The 16164-nt window shown below is 37.2% G+C and overlaps 1 protein-coding gene across 9 annotated transcripts in view; it reads left to right on the top strand.

Annotated features, from left to right (window-relative positions):
* The window catches only part of PLEKHA5 (pleckstrin homology domain containing A5), a 229012-nt gene that overhangs the window by 144993 nt on the left and 67855 nt on the right, over positions 1-16164 (top strand). For all 9 annotated transcript variants that reach the window (XM_046670036.1, XM_046670026.1, XM_046670009.1 and 6 more), the window contains 3 exons: positions 2975-3075; positions 6062-6177; positions 10125-10592. In XM_046670036.1, the coding sequence (XP_046525992.1) occupies positions 2975-3075; positions 6062-6177; positions 10125-10592 (685 nt within the window). The remainder of the gene's footprint in view (positions 1-2974; positions 3076-6061; positions 6178-10124; positions 10593-16164) is intronic.

Genomic DNA, 16164 nt, shown 5'->3' with positions numbered 1-16164 from the left:
ACAGTCCCATTTGTTTCCTCTGTATCTCTCAAAGCATCTAGTAGACCGACATACAGAGTCTGCTGTCAGAATTTTAGACAAATCAGTCTGTGTTTTACAGATATGGAGAATAAGACAGAGAGAAAGTGATTTGCTGTTTTTTACAGTAGGTTAGAAGCCGATACCAGATGCGAGCCCCCATTCCCACTGTTCTTTGCAATAAAGCAGGCGTATTCGTGACCCAGCTGTGATAGAGCGCTTAGATTGCTCTATTCTATAGTCAGTCTGTTGACAAAAATTACCCTGGGACTTAATCCATTCAACAGTTGAGCAGGACCTGCTTCATTCCAGGTGTGTCGAAACAGCCATGAGAGGAAGCTCCCATGAAGCTTACATTCTAGAGAGGTCAGGGAGACAGCAAATAAACAAGACCATGATACATGCTTTTAGGAAACTAAGGTCATAATATGAAAGATGGACATAATGTGAAAGATGGGGAAAAGTCTCTTTGGATCTGCACTCTGAACAAGATCTAAATGACAAGGAGGAGCTAGAGTGAGCAGAGTGGTCCAGGCAGAGGGAGCAATAGTACAAAGGCTCTAAAGTGAGGAAGTATCTGGAATGTTGAAGGAGCAGGAAGAAACCAGTGTACCAAGCTGGAGGCTGGAAGGACGGGGGAGAAATGGCGATCACACCCGTGTAAAAATCTGTTGGAGTCTGGATTCTACTATAAATGCCATAAGGAAACAATTGGATGTTTTTAAGCATAAGAGTGCTATGCTTTGGATTATGTTTTGAAAAGCTCACTCAAGCTGCTATTGGAGAATGGATTATAAAGCGAAAGGAAGGAAGCAGAGACTAGTTAGGAGTTATTGTATAGAAACGATGATGGCTTAGAGTGATATGGTAGGGAGCAGTGAGCTCTTTTGATGCACCACCTTGTTAGGGAGTAGGATGCACAAATGAACGATATAAACCCCTCTCCTTACAGAACTCACACATTCGCTGAAGAGGGGGAAGTTTGGCTGTCGTGCAGTCTAGAAAAGGCCCGGCTGACCTTTCATGTCTTTCTACAAACATTACTCAGTACCTGCCTTTTGCTTGGCAGTGTATGAAGCCCTCTGGCTGATAGAAAGTAAGACAGTTTACTTCGGTCGGGCTTGAGAGAGACATAAACAGAAGAATGCCATGATTAGGAAGATTTGAGGAATCTAGTGAAGAACTCTTTGAATGGTCATCTGACAGAAGATGAAGATTTTATATGCAGTCCTTTTAATCTTATATAATAATGGCAGTGTTTATTGAGCACTTACTGTGGGCTGTGTGCATTATTGAGTTCTTTTTATCTATTAACATATGTAAACCTCACAACAGTCTTTTGGGGTAAGTCCTATTTTCCTCAGTTTTATCGTTGATGAAACTGAGATACCCAGCATCAATAATAACTTGCCCAAGATCTCATAGTTACTTAGTGTCCGGCTGGGAAACAATCCATGATAATCCAGTGAAGTCACCCTATGCCGTTCTGCCTCTGCATACTCTGAAACAACTTGCCACTTTTTCCAATTATGTGACATAAGAGAATGTATTATTTGATAAAAATGATTTTTAATAAAGACTTCATGAGCTGTTCTGAGTGTATGCTTTATATAAAGAAAAAGTGTGATTTAAAATTAAAATGTGATTCGTTCTTTTAAATTGTCATATTCGCTAATTAGAGGCTGCTTTCTACCTTGGTTTTTTACCTTTTTGACTAAATCTGCACTTCTATTCATTCTTTCTTGTATTAGTGAACTATACCTGAGTGAGCACAGAATAGTAAAAGTAAAATTTTTTTTCCATTGTTATGAGAAAGCTGTATAAATAACCTCTACTTAATGCAACACTTTTTCTTTTGAAAGTTTCACCGTATGTTCTAGAAATCAGGGGAAAATAAATAAAATCTCTCATGGCAAGCATAATAAAAAGAATTATTTCTCATTTATGGTTTTTCTCATTGGTGAGTTCATCAGCACAGCTTAATTAATTTGTCTTATGGGTCTCTAGCAATGAACTCTATATTTTAAGTTTCATAAACATCTCTGCCCCCAAGCAGCAAGTTAATAATGTGAATCTATACTATGCCATGATTAATATTTTGTCACTTTCCTAGGTATATTTTATGTGCTTGCCTTATAGGCGTGTAATTTATTCCCATAACTTTATTGTGTATCAGAGTGACTGGTAAAGGCAAGCCTTTAAAGTTATGTTTTAGAAGGCATATAATTTTTATAGCATAGTTTGAAATACGTATTTATTCAGTTTTTTTGAGCATATTCTACTATTGTTCAAAATGTCTTCATGGAGTTTACATTCTAGTGGGGAGAGAAAGATGATCAGTAAATAAGTAAGACAAATAGTGCGTCAGAGGTATTGAGTATAGGTGGTGGTAAAGTTCCAGAGAGAGAGGAGAGCTGGACTCTGGGATGGGTTAGGAAGGGAAGCACTTTAAAATACAGTAGTCAAGGAAGACCTCATGAGCTCATGATGAGCTGTGTGAGCCAAAACTGAAGGATGTGAGCAAGTGAGCCATGCATTTGTCTGGGCATAAAATGCTTGGAGGTTTAAATCCTACCAGAAGTGTGGGTGGATTAATCTTATAAAGCTTCTCTGTCGTTACTTATATATTAATACATGTTCAGTGAATTACATATCAAAGGGCTTTGTAGAATGCAATATGTATGTCAAACAAATGTATGCTGTTTTTATCTCTAACTGACATTTTTCTGACATGTGGGACCGATTTCTGATTCGCTTGGGATAAAGAAGCTTATTAAAAGTAAAGAGGTGTATATACTTCTGCTATTTAATATTTTCCCTTATACCTAAATAGTAGATGAATACAGTTCATTTGTATATAAGAACCTTTTGATTTGGTAAAAATAAATTTTGAGAAAATGTATTCTGCTTCAGGAGAACATTTAAAATTCTAATCAGATGTTCAATTATCTCTTAGATGAGAAAGAAGAGGGTATCCTGGGAAGCATACTGTTACCTAGTTTTCAGATAGCTATGCTTACCTCTGAGGATCACATTAATCGCAAATATGCTTTTAAGGTAAGGAAATAGTCATACTGTTTTATTCTGTATTTACATCTTGCATTGATTAAAAGATGGATATTGACCCATAGATTATTATAAGAAGATATTTCCGTTACAGTCATTTTTATATTTAAAATATATTAAGTCTTATGGTTAAGTAAGAGACTATCTCTTTAGTTAGGAAGCATGTGCTTGAATATTTAGGGGCCAAGTGTCTTTATGTTTATTCTTTCAAATGGTCCTACAGAAAGCAAATACGTGAAGATGCTAATAGTTGGTAAATACAGCTGTGTCCTGGTGATCATTATACTCTTCTTTAAGGTTCCTGTGTGTTTCAATTTTCTCATAATAAATTTAGGGGGGAGAGTACTATAAGATACAACAACTATGTTTTTTAACATAATATTGGTACATTTATGATCTTATAGAATATTTGCAAAGATCTTCTTGGGTCTAAGTATGTCGTGAAAATCAGGTACTTTTGAGAGAATATTGAAGTTGAGGCGTTAAATCTGTTAATAAATCCTGGCAGACCTGGGCCCCCTTCCCCCTACTAACAATACCCCCACCTCTGTGATACGCTGGTTTGTGGAGCGCCCTCAAGTAAGAGACCACTTTAATGCTAAATTGGTTATTTTTTGTTTTCAAAAACCATGCTGCATTCTTTGCTTTATGATTATAGCTGAAATAAATTTCAGGGGTCACCTAATTTTTAAATCAGTTTTAAGTTAAGAACTCTAAAGGGTTTTAATGTAAACTTTTCATTTTAAAAGAGAGGAAGGCAGTACGGGTGACATATGCTGTTATTTGACAGTGAAAATGTTTATACCATCATAAAATTGATTCTGCTTTTTGTTCCCATCCAACTTTTTAAAGAATACTCAGGATTACAGCTGATTTACAACTTTTGCTAATTAATGTATTACATTATCAGCTATGGAGAAAAAAGAGCAGGGAGCTGATAGTGGGAGGGGGTGGTGGATGGCCTCAATGAGAAAGTACTGTCTGAGCGAAGACCTGTGGATGAGAGGGGACTAGCTTCATATTTCAATAAATTTTATTAGCAGTGTGAACCAGAGAAACAGAATTAAATATTTAAGATGCTATAATAAAGTTTAATACTGATGACCTAAAATAATAACTTGATAAAGTACGCGTGTAGAACTGTGTGATGCTAGCACTGCTGTTGGCCGTGGAGTTAAATGTTTTTGCTTGCTCATCAGTTTGGCAAATGTTTATTGGCTTCGTACTATTCATAGGATATTTTGCAGGGTTCTTAGACTCTTAAAAAAAAAAACCACTAGAATATTAAAATAGCAAAAAAAAAAAGTGACCATGCATGTTAAATCTATTTTCTCTGTAATTATTTGGCTAAATTTTATCTGTAACAAGAATAGTAATTTGTTTCAAATTCTCTGTTTCCTCTGAATTGCTGAGCTGCTTTTCCTGCCAAGTCTGTTGACATTGATGCTACTTCTTTATCACAGTGGTAAGTAGGAACTTCTGGACGATTGTGGAACTTAAAACTAGATAGAGAAGTTTGCCATCACCTGGTACATACTTCCATGTGACAGATGGCACGCGTGGGGTGGTCCATTAGTGTCTGAGTCCTGGCTACTACTGAATCTTCTTAGCACCAGCCCCCGCCGTTCCTTCTGTTGATCACAGATATGGACAGTGGTCTTTATTCATTTCTCCAGAATCCCATCCAACAGTCCAGTGATATTTTGTGGTGGTTTTCATCATTTTAACAGCGTGTAGCATTTAAGCTGTTTCCTTTGCGCTGTTTCTGTAGATAGGTTTCTCTCTCTTACATGGTCAAGTGAGATTTGTTGTATGTAGTTATTTTGATCACTGTGGTTATTGAATTTGTTTATACCCTAATTCTTTCTGAAAAAGATTTTGATGAAGCTGATTTGACACTCTAGGTAAAGCAGATAGTCACGATCTTGGAGTAAAGTGCGTATCTCCAGATTTATTCCTCTCATCTTTTTATGTTTACCAGGCTAGCAACACACTTAGTACTCTTTACCTCATTCTGTGCTGAAATAGCCTTTTTTAATCTTCCCTAGTCTTTCAGTGTCTAATAGGAAACTGTCAGAGGCATTTTTAAATGGAAGTTAAGAATGTGTCCCCCACAGAAGTCCCCATCTCGGCTTTTTTTTTTCCTCCTTTCAAACAGCTACTGCTGCTGTCGCCCTGTGCCCCGTCAGCCCCCAAGTTAAGCTGCGCACTTGGATAGCAATCCCTCATCAGCACCTTCTTTGTTTTGTTTTCTTCTGTTTCTCTGGAATAGCGGCAGATTGAACCACCATAAAGGCCTTCTTTCACGGACCCGAAATATTTACATTTTATCTCTAAAACTCGAGAAGAGAAGCTAAAGGGAAATGCCATTTTGGATCACTTATAAATCTTTTATGTTTGTGTGTAGGTATCTAGAAGGATTAGACAAAATGCTTTAACAGCAGCACCTTTTGAGGACTGAAGGAATTGCTAACCCTTGGGGGAAATGCTTCATTGAATTTTGTTGCTGGTTGCTCTGGAACATTCTTGAGTAAAAAGATGTGAATTGCAGTAAATGGAAATTACTAGGGCTGTGTACATGGAACAGGCACAACTAGGTGCTTCATTTCTTATCTCCTTACCTTCCCCTACACTTTTTGTTCTTTAATTTTAAAATAAAAATGGTAAAGTTAGAAAAAACTTAATAATTATATCCTTTTCAAGACATAAATGTTATATTAAGATACAAGTATATTTCAACTAAAAGCAAAAGGGTAAAGTTAGGAGAAAAATTTAATATTTAATATTTAATAATTAATATTTTCCAAGATTGAATTATATTTTTCTTAAGTCATTCATTTCTATATCTGTATATGACAAGTCTGCTTTCTCTGAGATTTGATAGTAGTGGTGTATATAGGGGACCACTTAGCTTGCTTTCTTTTTCTTTTACAGATCCCATATTTCTATTTAAAACCATCATGTCATTTTCAATCAGGCAGCCCATCCAAACATGCGGACCTATTATTTCTGCACTGATACAGGAAAGGAAATGGAGTTATGGATGAAAGCCATGTTAGATGCTGCCCTGGTCCAGACAGAACCTGTGAAAAGGTAAAGGCTTGTAGGGAAAATAATGGTGATTTCCACTTACATTTTAGTCCATGCTTTGCAAGTATGTCACTGTCATAGTACATGTCATTTTAATAGTCATGATATGAAATCATTTCTTCCTCAGAAAGCAAGGATTAGTTCATGTTGTGTATTAAACTAATACACCTTTAGTTAGTTTCAGATACCACCTGCATTTTTATTCCACCTTCCCTCTTTATTCATTTTCACCTATCAGTGTACTGAGGGGAATCCAGAATCCTAACATTCAAACTGAATGTTCTTTCTTCTTACAGAATTACCTTTAATTTCCGGTAAGTACATTTTTAATTGTTATCTTACAACTACACATGACACTGTTTTTTAAGGTCCTAAATCTTAGAAGAGAATTTATACTCACGAAGTTAATTTCACTGTGTTTTTATATTATGTTGTATGTTTGAAGTTTAATAAATTAAAATAAAAATTTTTGATGAGTTTTACTTCTTCAGCATTTCCTGGTTAATTCTGATTTTTTTTTTTATGATGAATGGCTCCAGAATATAGTTCATCAAGTGTTTAGATTATTTCTAAATATATCTACTTCTTGATGAATTCTACCTACCTTTTTTTGAGACTTCAGTACTCAGATTCCTTGATAATATAAATGTGTACTGCTAAAGTTGATCAAAGTGTGATTTTCTTTTCCTGCTTGAACATATGAATCATTTTAATATTAAACTATGTTAAGAACTAGTGAGAGGAAATCTCTTTCGAAACTCCATAAATAGCAGCTGAATAATGTGCTTTAAAAAAATTTTTATAGGAGCCAGCCCCGTGGCCAAGTGGTTAAGTTTGCGAGCTCTGCCTCAGCAGCCCAGGGTTTCGCCAGTTCGAATCCTGGGCGCGTACATGGCACCGCTCATCAGGGCATGCTGAGGCGGCATCCCACATGCCACAACTAGAAGGACCTACAACTACAAATACACAACTACGTACCTGGGGGGCTTTGGGAGAAAAAGGAAAATTAAAATCTTTAACAAAAAATTTATATTTCTGTAATTTGAAGAAAGATCCATGATACAATTAAATTTTTTCCAGTTTAGCAACAGTTGAGCAGCTGCCTTATATTAAAAAGATGCTAACTTGTAAGTTTCGTCTTTTTTCTCTCTTCTCAGGAAGTTAGGAGATTGTTACAGTGTATATCTTTAGTCTTTTTTGTTTTTTCCAGTGTACATATTAATAAAATCTTGACTTGTTGGTTAAAAGACTTAAGTTGATGGTATATGTTTGTGTTTATTTTTTAAAATATCAAATCCAAATCAACTAAACCAATCACTAGTAATTAGAGCTAGGGGAAAAGACAGCGAAAAAAGTGAAGAAGGCCCAGGATTGAACTCTAGGATACCTATTTTTAAGAAAACGCACCTCAACCATATGCATGTTCTAGGTTGAGAGCTAATAAAAGGAAAATCCACTTTGGAATTCCATGTGTAAAAATGACCCAAATGGAAGTAAAGCCGAGGTGATTAGCACTGATAGCCAAAGAGAATGTGTAAGTGAAAAGAATTAATTGAAAATCCTAAGATAATTTTAACCTCAGAGTAAATTTTTCAGGCAATTATTTAGAATACAGAAATCAATAATTAGAATTTTATTTCCAGATAATGTCAATATGGTATGTTGTACTTATCTCAGAATTTCAATTTATGTCCATTTTCTTTTCTTGTATTTTCCACTCTAAAAACCCATAATTTAGGGTGAAAAAGATGACAGTCGATATTTTGGTTTGACTTCTGACAACCTATTAGTTGATTATGTACTGGGAACAATTTTTAGCCTGTTATATTGATATAATCTGGGTGGCTAGCCAGGAACAATTGAGCACCATCTGTGTGCCCAGCCTCGTGTCCATCACCATTATCCTGTAGAAATTACATCTTTTATTCTACTTCTAGCTGTTAGCATTTTTATCCTGCCCCATTTGTCTTAACCAATTCAAATTGACTGTACCTAATTATTGTAATATTTTATTTCATATGGATAGGGAGATTTTGTCTGCTTGGGCTCTCTTTCCTATATGGCCAGAATACTTAGGAATAGTTATCAAGGTGTATCGCCTAACACATAAGAGATACCACCTAAGAGATAAGAGATATCCAATTTTTAACTAGATAGTTCATTTCTTCTAAATTCGTGAAGTATCTGACCTGTGAAGTACAATGTCATAGTCCCCTAGTGTGCAGATCAGTTATGGCATGAAAGAATCTAAGCATAATAGACATTCTCTGAATAATTTCTATCTCCAGGCTCATTATTTTCATTTTCTATATTTCTATGTATCTTCTGTAATAACTTAAATGTCACTTTTAAAAATTAGATCACAAGTTTTACATTATTTATGTTATCTTAGTATACAGTTCTGAATCAGTTTTGTTCCATTTAGAGGAAAGTCAGCATATGTGTCTTTTTTTAATTACATTTTTTAAATGGTAAATCTTTGGAAAAAGAAAAAAGCCAATACAGTCTAATTTAAAATAATAGCTTTAGAAAGACTAGCGGTAACTAAGTTTTAAAAATCTTTTCAGGTATTTGATATTCGATGTTAAAAATCTCCCCCACCCAAATTTAGCCAGGATAAATTCACTTTAGTGTAAATCATCTCTGACTTTTACCTTTCAAGGGAAAGAAGCTCCATAGCGTATCTTCATAAACTTTCCCAGTGTCTAATATTGCTACCAATCTAGAAGCCGTAAGTTGTATCTAACCTAAACATATGGATAATTCCATAACTTTGCTCCAAGGAAAATAGTCACATTTCTTTCCATTTTTTCCTCACTGATCCTATTCCAAACTATTTATATATAGTGTATATGTATGGATTATGTGTTTTCCACACATCACTGAAACTGACAGCAGTACCACACTTAGAATCCTGTAGTAGCATTGTTATATATTGAAATGTGGAAGGTTGGCTAGTTCCTGAGAGGCCTCCCGACGTGGCATGATCTTGACAATTCCATGCAGGTTCAGACACTCAGCTTGGTCTTGTCAGAGCCTGGAAGTGATCGGTCTCAAGAAAGCTGATGCTCATCAAAAAGACTTAGCTATAGCAGCTGGAATGGTGAGCAATAAAACTGTCCAGTGGCCCAGACACATGCTGTTAAGCAGCACATGCCTCCGGTGGGGAGATGGACACGGGATGCCAGATTCTAATCTAAAATTGCTTGATGAGTTGGAATGATAATGGTAATAAAATCTGTGGCAGCCACTCATAGATTTATCTGGTCCTCACAACAATCGTGTCACCGTGGTGCTGCAATTATCCCCATTTACCACTGAGGAGATTGAGGCGTGGTAAATTTCTGCACCTTACCCAAAGACAGCTAGTAAGAGGCAGGGCTACAAGCTGAAGAAATTGCAAGGCATGCAGTCTGGCTCCAAGAGCTCTTAACTGAAACTCAGGTCCTCTTGGATACAGTTAGTCACATGGTTCAGATCTTTGATAGCATAAGACTATAATTTCCTGGTGCAGCCATTTCCACAAACCAGCCTCATGTTTGTCTCATGATGAATTAGCCCTCCTGGCGGGATGCCATGTTGTTTATTTCAAATGACTAGCTCTGTGGTCCTTCAACTGTGGATTTTGTGGTTTTGCTGTCAAAGGGCAATCTTATTTGCTTTATTTCCAAATTTCTAGCGGTGGGGACACTCATCATTCTTTATCCTCCAGGGCTTCATACACTGTATATTTTATGTTTTCTTTCTCCCCTTTCTATTTATACATCCTGGTGTTGTGCTTGAATTTTCGTACTACAACATTGGGAGTTTGTGCAGATTTGTCCTCTGTGACCCTTTGTGTTTTTTTCATAGAGTCAGAGGTAATTTTATGTTTTTCCTAGATTGAATCCCAGAAATAACATGTGCCAAGTTTTCACCTAACTTACTATGATTTTCTTCTCTGATTTCAGAGTGGACAAGATTACATCTGAAAATGCACCAACTAAAGAAATCAATAACTTTCCCAACCATAGAGTGCTAATTAAACCAGAGGGCCAAAATAACCAGAAAAACAAGGAAATAAGCAAAACTGAAGAAAAAAAGGCATTAGAAGCTGAAAAATACGGATTTCAGAAGGATGGTCAAGATAGACCTTTAACAAAAATTAACAGCGTAAAGTTGAATTCTCTGCCATCTGAATATGAGAGCAGGTCAACATGCCCAGTTCAGGCTGGACACTACAGGCCAGTCAATGTGAATAGTTCAGAGAGCAAAACAGTCAATGTTAGCCTGGCAGATCTTAGAGGTGGAAACCACCCAAATGCAGGGCCCTTACACACAGAGGTTGATCGAGTCATACAGAGAACGAATTCAATGCAACAGTTGGAACAGTGGATTAAAATCCAGAAGGGGAGGGGTCACGAAGAAGAAGCCAGGGGGTGAGTGTCTTGTCGTTATGTGTTATGAACCCGGGTTTCTTTCATGCTGTGTTGGTGGAGATTGGTTTCTGAGATACTGATTAAAAGTATTAGTTTAAATTGTGTTTTAGATGTTAACAGCTTCATTGCTATATCTTTTCTTCATAGTAATCAGATGTATTTTCTCTCTGTCCCCCATTGTTCTGTCACCCAACTTTGTTAATGGCGAGGAGTCATCCTCCCTGGCCTTGCACAAGGGAAGGCTTAGGCTGTGGGTAGAGATCACGTTTGTTTGGGATGAGGAAGGGAGCAAGACCTAGTCCCACTCTTTCTCCCCCCCACCCCACACCCAATGAAAACTTGTCTTCACTCTCCCCACTACCCTGCTCTGACTGTCTTCCATTAGTAGCTTCTGCAGCTTGGTGCAATGCAAGGATCTCCTGAGACGAGTAATGTGAAGACAGTAAAGGCTTATGCTCTCTCATTCTCAGTCTCATTCCTTGGCTTTCTTAAACTCATAATGCACATGAATTATATTTATTCATCTAAGCATTTATTCATTCATACACACACTTGTTCTTTCATGTATTTATTGTATAACTACTATGTGCTAAACATGGGACCAGAAAGTAAAATAGTGAAAAGATTTAGTCCAGATTTCTCACAGAGATTCTTACCTAGTTAGTAGAGGAGAGAGTAAAAGAAGCAGATGCAGTGTATTGTGACAAATGCAGTGAAGGAAGAACAGGATGCTGTAAGAATGTGTTTCAGGGACAACCAACACAATCTCAGGATTCTGGGAAACCTTTCTGGAGGAGATGAAATACAAGTCGAGATAGAAAGGATAGTATACTTATCTTGGTTTAGATATGCAAAATTCCAGAGTTGACAGGGAACAGGGAAAGGAATCCACAGACATCCATTATGGCTTAGGTATAACTAACTGCTGTGATGATAGATGAGAAATAAGGCTGGAGAGAAAGAAGCCAGAAGAGATTGGTGTTTCAGAAAGATCACTCCAGCTGCAGAATCTGGAGAATCAATTGGAGAAAGTTCAAAAAAAATGGAGTAAGTGGAACGAGGAGAGGAAGAGGATGTATTCAAGATGTAACTGACAAGACTAGTTGAGTGGTCGGATGTGCTTGATTGCAAAGTAGTCTCACTCAAGTCTAGTCTGAGTGGCTGGGGGAAATCAAGAATGACACCCTGCTTTTTGGCGTGGTTATCAAGGGTTGTCTGGTGCCTTTCACTGCATAGAAAAGATTTGGGAAGAGAGAAGGTAATGAGTGATTGGACGGGTTAAATTTGAGGCGCCTGTTGTCTGTATCTCTGAAGAGAGATCTGGACTTGAATAAGGTTTGGGGCATCATCGTTATAGCAGAAGTCCTTAAAGGTAAGAATGAGAGTAGATAAATTAATTCAGCAGGTGGCTGGATGAAATAAGATTCGAAGGGAGAAGCTGAAAGAACATTTACAGTTAAGGAAAAAAAGGATGAAGGGGCCTACAAAGGAGACCAAAAATAAAGGCCAGAGGAAATGGAAGAAACTAGGAGCCTGTGGATGAGAAATTGTTCTCTCATTAGGTGGGAATTTGGTGATGCAAAACTTTGAAAGTAGGGGCTGGCCCCGTGGCCGAGTGGTTAAGTTCGCGCACTCCGCAGCAGGCGGCCCAGTGTTTCGTTAGTTCGAATCCTGGGCGCGGACATGGCACTGCTCATCAAACCACGCTGAGGCAGCGTTCCACATGCCACAACTGGAAGAACCCACAACGAAGAATACACAACTATGTACCAGGGGGCTTTGGGGAGAAAAAGGAAAAAATAAAATCTTAAAAAAAAAATAAAAAAAAATAAAAAAAAAAACTTTGAAAGTACTTTCATGTACGAGTGTGCCTAAAAATTAACCGAAGAGTTATTGTAACACTTACCTCTCAGTAGTAGAAAACAATGACGTTACTATTAAGATTAAATGAAGATTAACTATTTTAATAGTGAAACTTCTGAGGTACAGGAATGTCCTTCCAGTTTGCTCAGCGGTCATGGCTGACGTCTGCGGTTGTCAGGCAGTCTCTTTTCTCTCAGCAGTGCAGCTCAGAGGCCTGGGCCCGCTTGGCTTTATCTTTTGTTATCTCAGCCAGGCTGCAGAAACATTCTGTGATATGTTGTTCACTTCCATTTTCTTCTTCCCCACCCTCACGCCTCACTTTCCTAATTTTCCCAAGGGAGAGTTGGGAGAAACATTTGCTGTTTCAAAAATGAAATTTGATTAGACAGAAGAGAGGCCAGAGATAGTTCTGGAAAAAAACAAATGAAAGGATGTTTAGAAGTACTTATTAAGGTAATCATTTTCAGGGAAACGATAATAAAAATCCCAGCTAGAAGATTCCCTGAATCTCTACCCAGCAAATTAAATCTCACTTCTTAGTGGAATCGCTTTTCCTGAAGTAAATCATATTTTCTTAAGGTCGAAAGTGTGTAGTCAAAGGGGTTCAACAAATCTCTGGAAGTTCGTTTTTTAAGTTTTGGGACTTACATATGTGTCTAAGCACTTTTAGGTCCCTTGATGGGGATATTTAACATACATAAAGGCTGTCACTGACCTTTTCTTTTGAATGCAGCCCTGCAGCTTCCGCAGGCTGATCTTCGGTTATTTTGAGCTAAGATTTTCTCCACATTGCTCCTTCGGGTTCATGGCTTCAGTCCCATTTGGATCACTGAGCTATATTAGCTACATTATTATATAAATTTCATACTTAAAAAATAGTTGTGATGTTGTGTAATAAAATCATTTTTATTGGTGGAAAGAAGCGTAATGGTAGTTCGTGGAATAATTGATTTTGCAACACTTATGAGAGGGTTGCTTTTATTATTAAAGTTCTGATGGAAAGAAAAGAAGTTTAATATTTGGTCAGATAGGAGTTCCCTGCACCTGCGGACAGAGCCTTTCAGTTCCTTTGTGAGGTGGCAGGCCCTGCTGAGATGTCTGGTGCCTTAGGCCATTATTCTGCATGGCATAATCACAGGGACAGGGTTTTCATGGTGTGTGACAGGCAGCTGCTGGTGAACGGAGCCCTAAACCTGCTGAAGGAGCTCACAGTCTTCATTTCTTAAGCTTTCACTTAAAAGGAAGTCACACTTTGCTTAATTTGAATTTCTTTGGCGAAAACCACTGAAAGAAACCATAGCTTTTGAAAAACAGGTCTCAAAATGCTGGAGAATATATGGGATAAAAATAAACTTACTTGATAATAACCTAATTTTTTATTAAAGTTCCCCAAAAGTGGTTCCAAAGGTGGCAGAAGAGCCTTTTAAATTTTGTAGTCATTAATTAGCCAAGCTTAGTAGGAAAATAGCCTGCAGCTGCTAATGATCATATGATAGGTGGACAATTCAAGTTCAGTATACATCTCTACACCAGGAACCAGCTCACATGGTATGAATGCTTCAGAGCTCTGATAGAGGTATTTGGTATAATTAGATTTCTGAAATGGAATTTAAACATTTGTTTATAGGCAGTTTTTAGTGTGTTTTAGATTGACAATGTACGTCCCCTTCTTTATATGATTATTAATGATCTTTTCACTGATTTCCAAACAATATATAAAGTTATCATCATTTATATTGTCCGTGTATGCTTCAGGGATACAGTTCAGTGCCTAATCCAGAGCCTTTTGCTTATTAAGGTCACTCTAATATTTCTTGAATTTATGAATGACCAAATAAACCATGGTATGTTGGGGTAAATTGCTTTAGTGCTAGAGCAGAATTTCTTGGATGGAATCAACTTCCCCTGCTGACGCACTTTCTGAGCAGATAGCCATGGGGTGGCCAACTCTAGACTTGGTCCAGTTTCTTGCTTTCATGTTAACAGAGAAGGTGAGGATAGGAAGGGAGACTAGGCAGGGAAGAAAATAGGAAATATACATGGAGAATGCAGCAAAGAATTGAACTCTTTATACTGATTTCATCAGAGTATTGGGTACTTTTCTCCCTCACTCCAGTCCTGGGGTCATCAGATGGTTGGGCTTCCTGCAGTGGTTCTTGGGTTGGGAGGTTTTGTTCAGTTTTGAACAGGGCTGTTTTAAGCAGGCTTGAAAAGCTGACGAACAACCAGCATGATGAAGGAAATTTAGCTTAGGGGGAATGGTTGAAGGAATTGGAAATATTTCAAGTACAAAATAAGACATGGGATTTTAGAACTTTAAAATAACTTTATGATCAAATCATCTTCTAGATGAGAAAACCAAATCCCAGAAGGTTTCGGCCAGATTTTGATAGCATATGAAGAACCCTAGCACTTTAAGATTATGCCCTTCCTAATTTGGAGGGTATCTTTTTATTTTTAGTTAAATCATTGTGATAAAAAAAGTAAAGTAGGTTTTTAAAAAACAATTTCCATACTTTTGGCGAAGTTTTTAAAATACAAGGATTAGTTTACTTTTTCAGTAAGTACAAAAGTTTGGGAATCATTGGCATAATGAAAAGGAATTGAGACCTGCATTCTAGTTCTAGCTGGCTCACTAACTCTTTCTTAACCAAAATATTAAAAGGAAGATGATGTCTTGGTCTTTTCCCCTCATGCTCTCTCACCCACCCCACAAAACACACACTTTATCGTTGTGTGAATCCCAAAAGATGTAAGTAACTCATCTAAGGTCTCCATACTTAGTAGGAAGGCAAGAATCAAAACTTAGCCTTCCTCGTTTTGATCAACTGCTTTTTTCCACTGTATTGCTCTGTTATTCAAAACTGGATCCCCTCTGTGGGTGTTTTAAGCCACAAAAAGGTGTATCTAACATGAGGCTCTCTCACTTGTATGAAGGTAACGTAATTTTACTGCCCTAGTAGGTACAAATTGTGCAGGGATTTTTGTTGTTACCATGGCTCATAGCCCAGGATGCACCCAATTTATTACATCTGATCATAATGAAATCTCTTTTTTTTATAATACATTAGTATTTATGCATTGTTACTGAGAGCAGTCTTTGGGTCAAAAGAGAGCTCTGACATCCAGATTATCAGCCCGGGCTGCCCAGATTCTTAAGAGTATGGTCAAGTAACTTACAAATCGAGTCTTCTGGCCCATGTAATCACCAACATCTTTGACATTTTACCACCCATTAGGAAGCAGCAAAATATTATGCAATTATGCATGCACAATTCCCAAGTATACTCTATGGCGAAGATACAATAACTAACCAGGAGAAAGGTACTAACTAAACATAGAAAGAAGAGATCAGGAAACCTGGGTTTATGGGGTCCCAGCTTTCCCACATGTTTGGTTCGTTGAATTAGATATGATATTAGGATATAAATTTATGCCAAAGAAGATGGTGCATAAGATGAATACTTGTGATTTAATATTGTTCTTTTTAATCTAGATTTTATTGTGGTTGCTATTGTTAAAAGGTTATGTTTGCATTTAGAATTTGAATTGTAATTATACCTTATACTTACCTCTGAAGGTAATAGGGAAAGACAAATGCTAACTTTATTTAGAGTTTTCAATTGACTTTTTAAAATCCTTTTTATATAATATGTGTGACCCAGCACGAAGTTAGCACAAGGATAGTTTTGATAAATTCAAAAAAGAT

The sequence above is a fragment of the Equus quagga genome, chromosome 1 (genome assembly GCF_021613505.1).
Source record: "Equus quagga isolate Etosha38 chromosome 1, UCLA_HA_Equagga_1.0, whole genome shotgun sequence".
Taxonomy (NCBI): domain Eukaryota; kingdom Metazoa; phylum Chordata; class Mammalia; order Perissodactyla; family Equidae; genus Equus; species Equus quagga.
The sequence above is the reverse complement of the archived record's forward strand: the minus strand, read 5'-3'. Positions and strand labels throughout refer to the sequence as shown.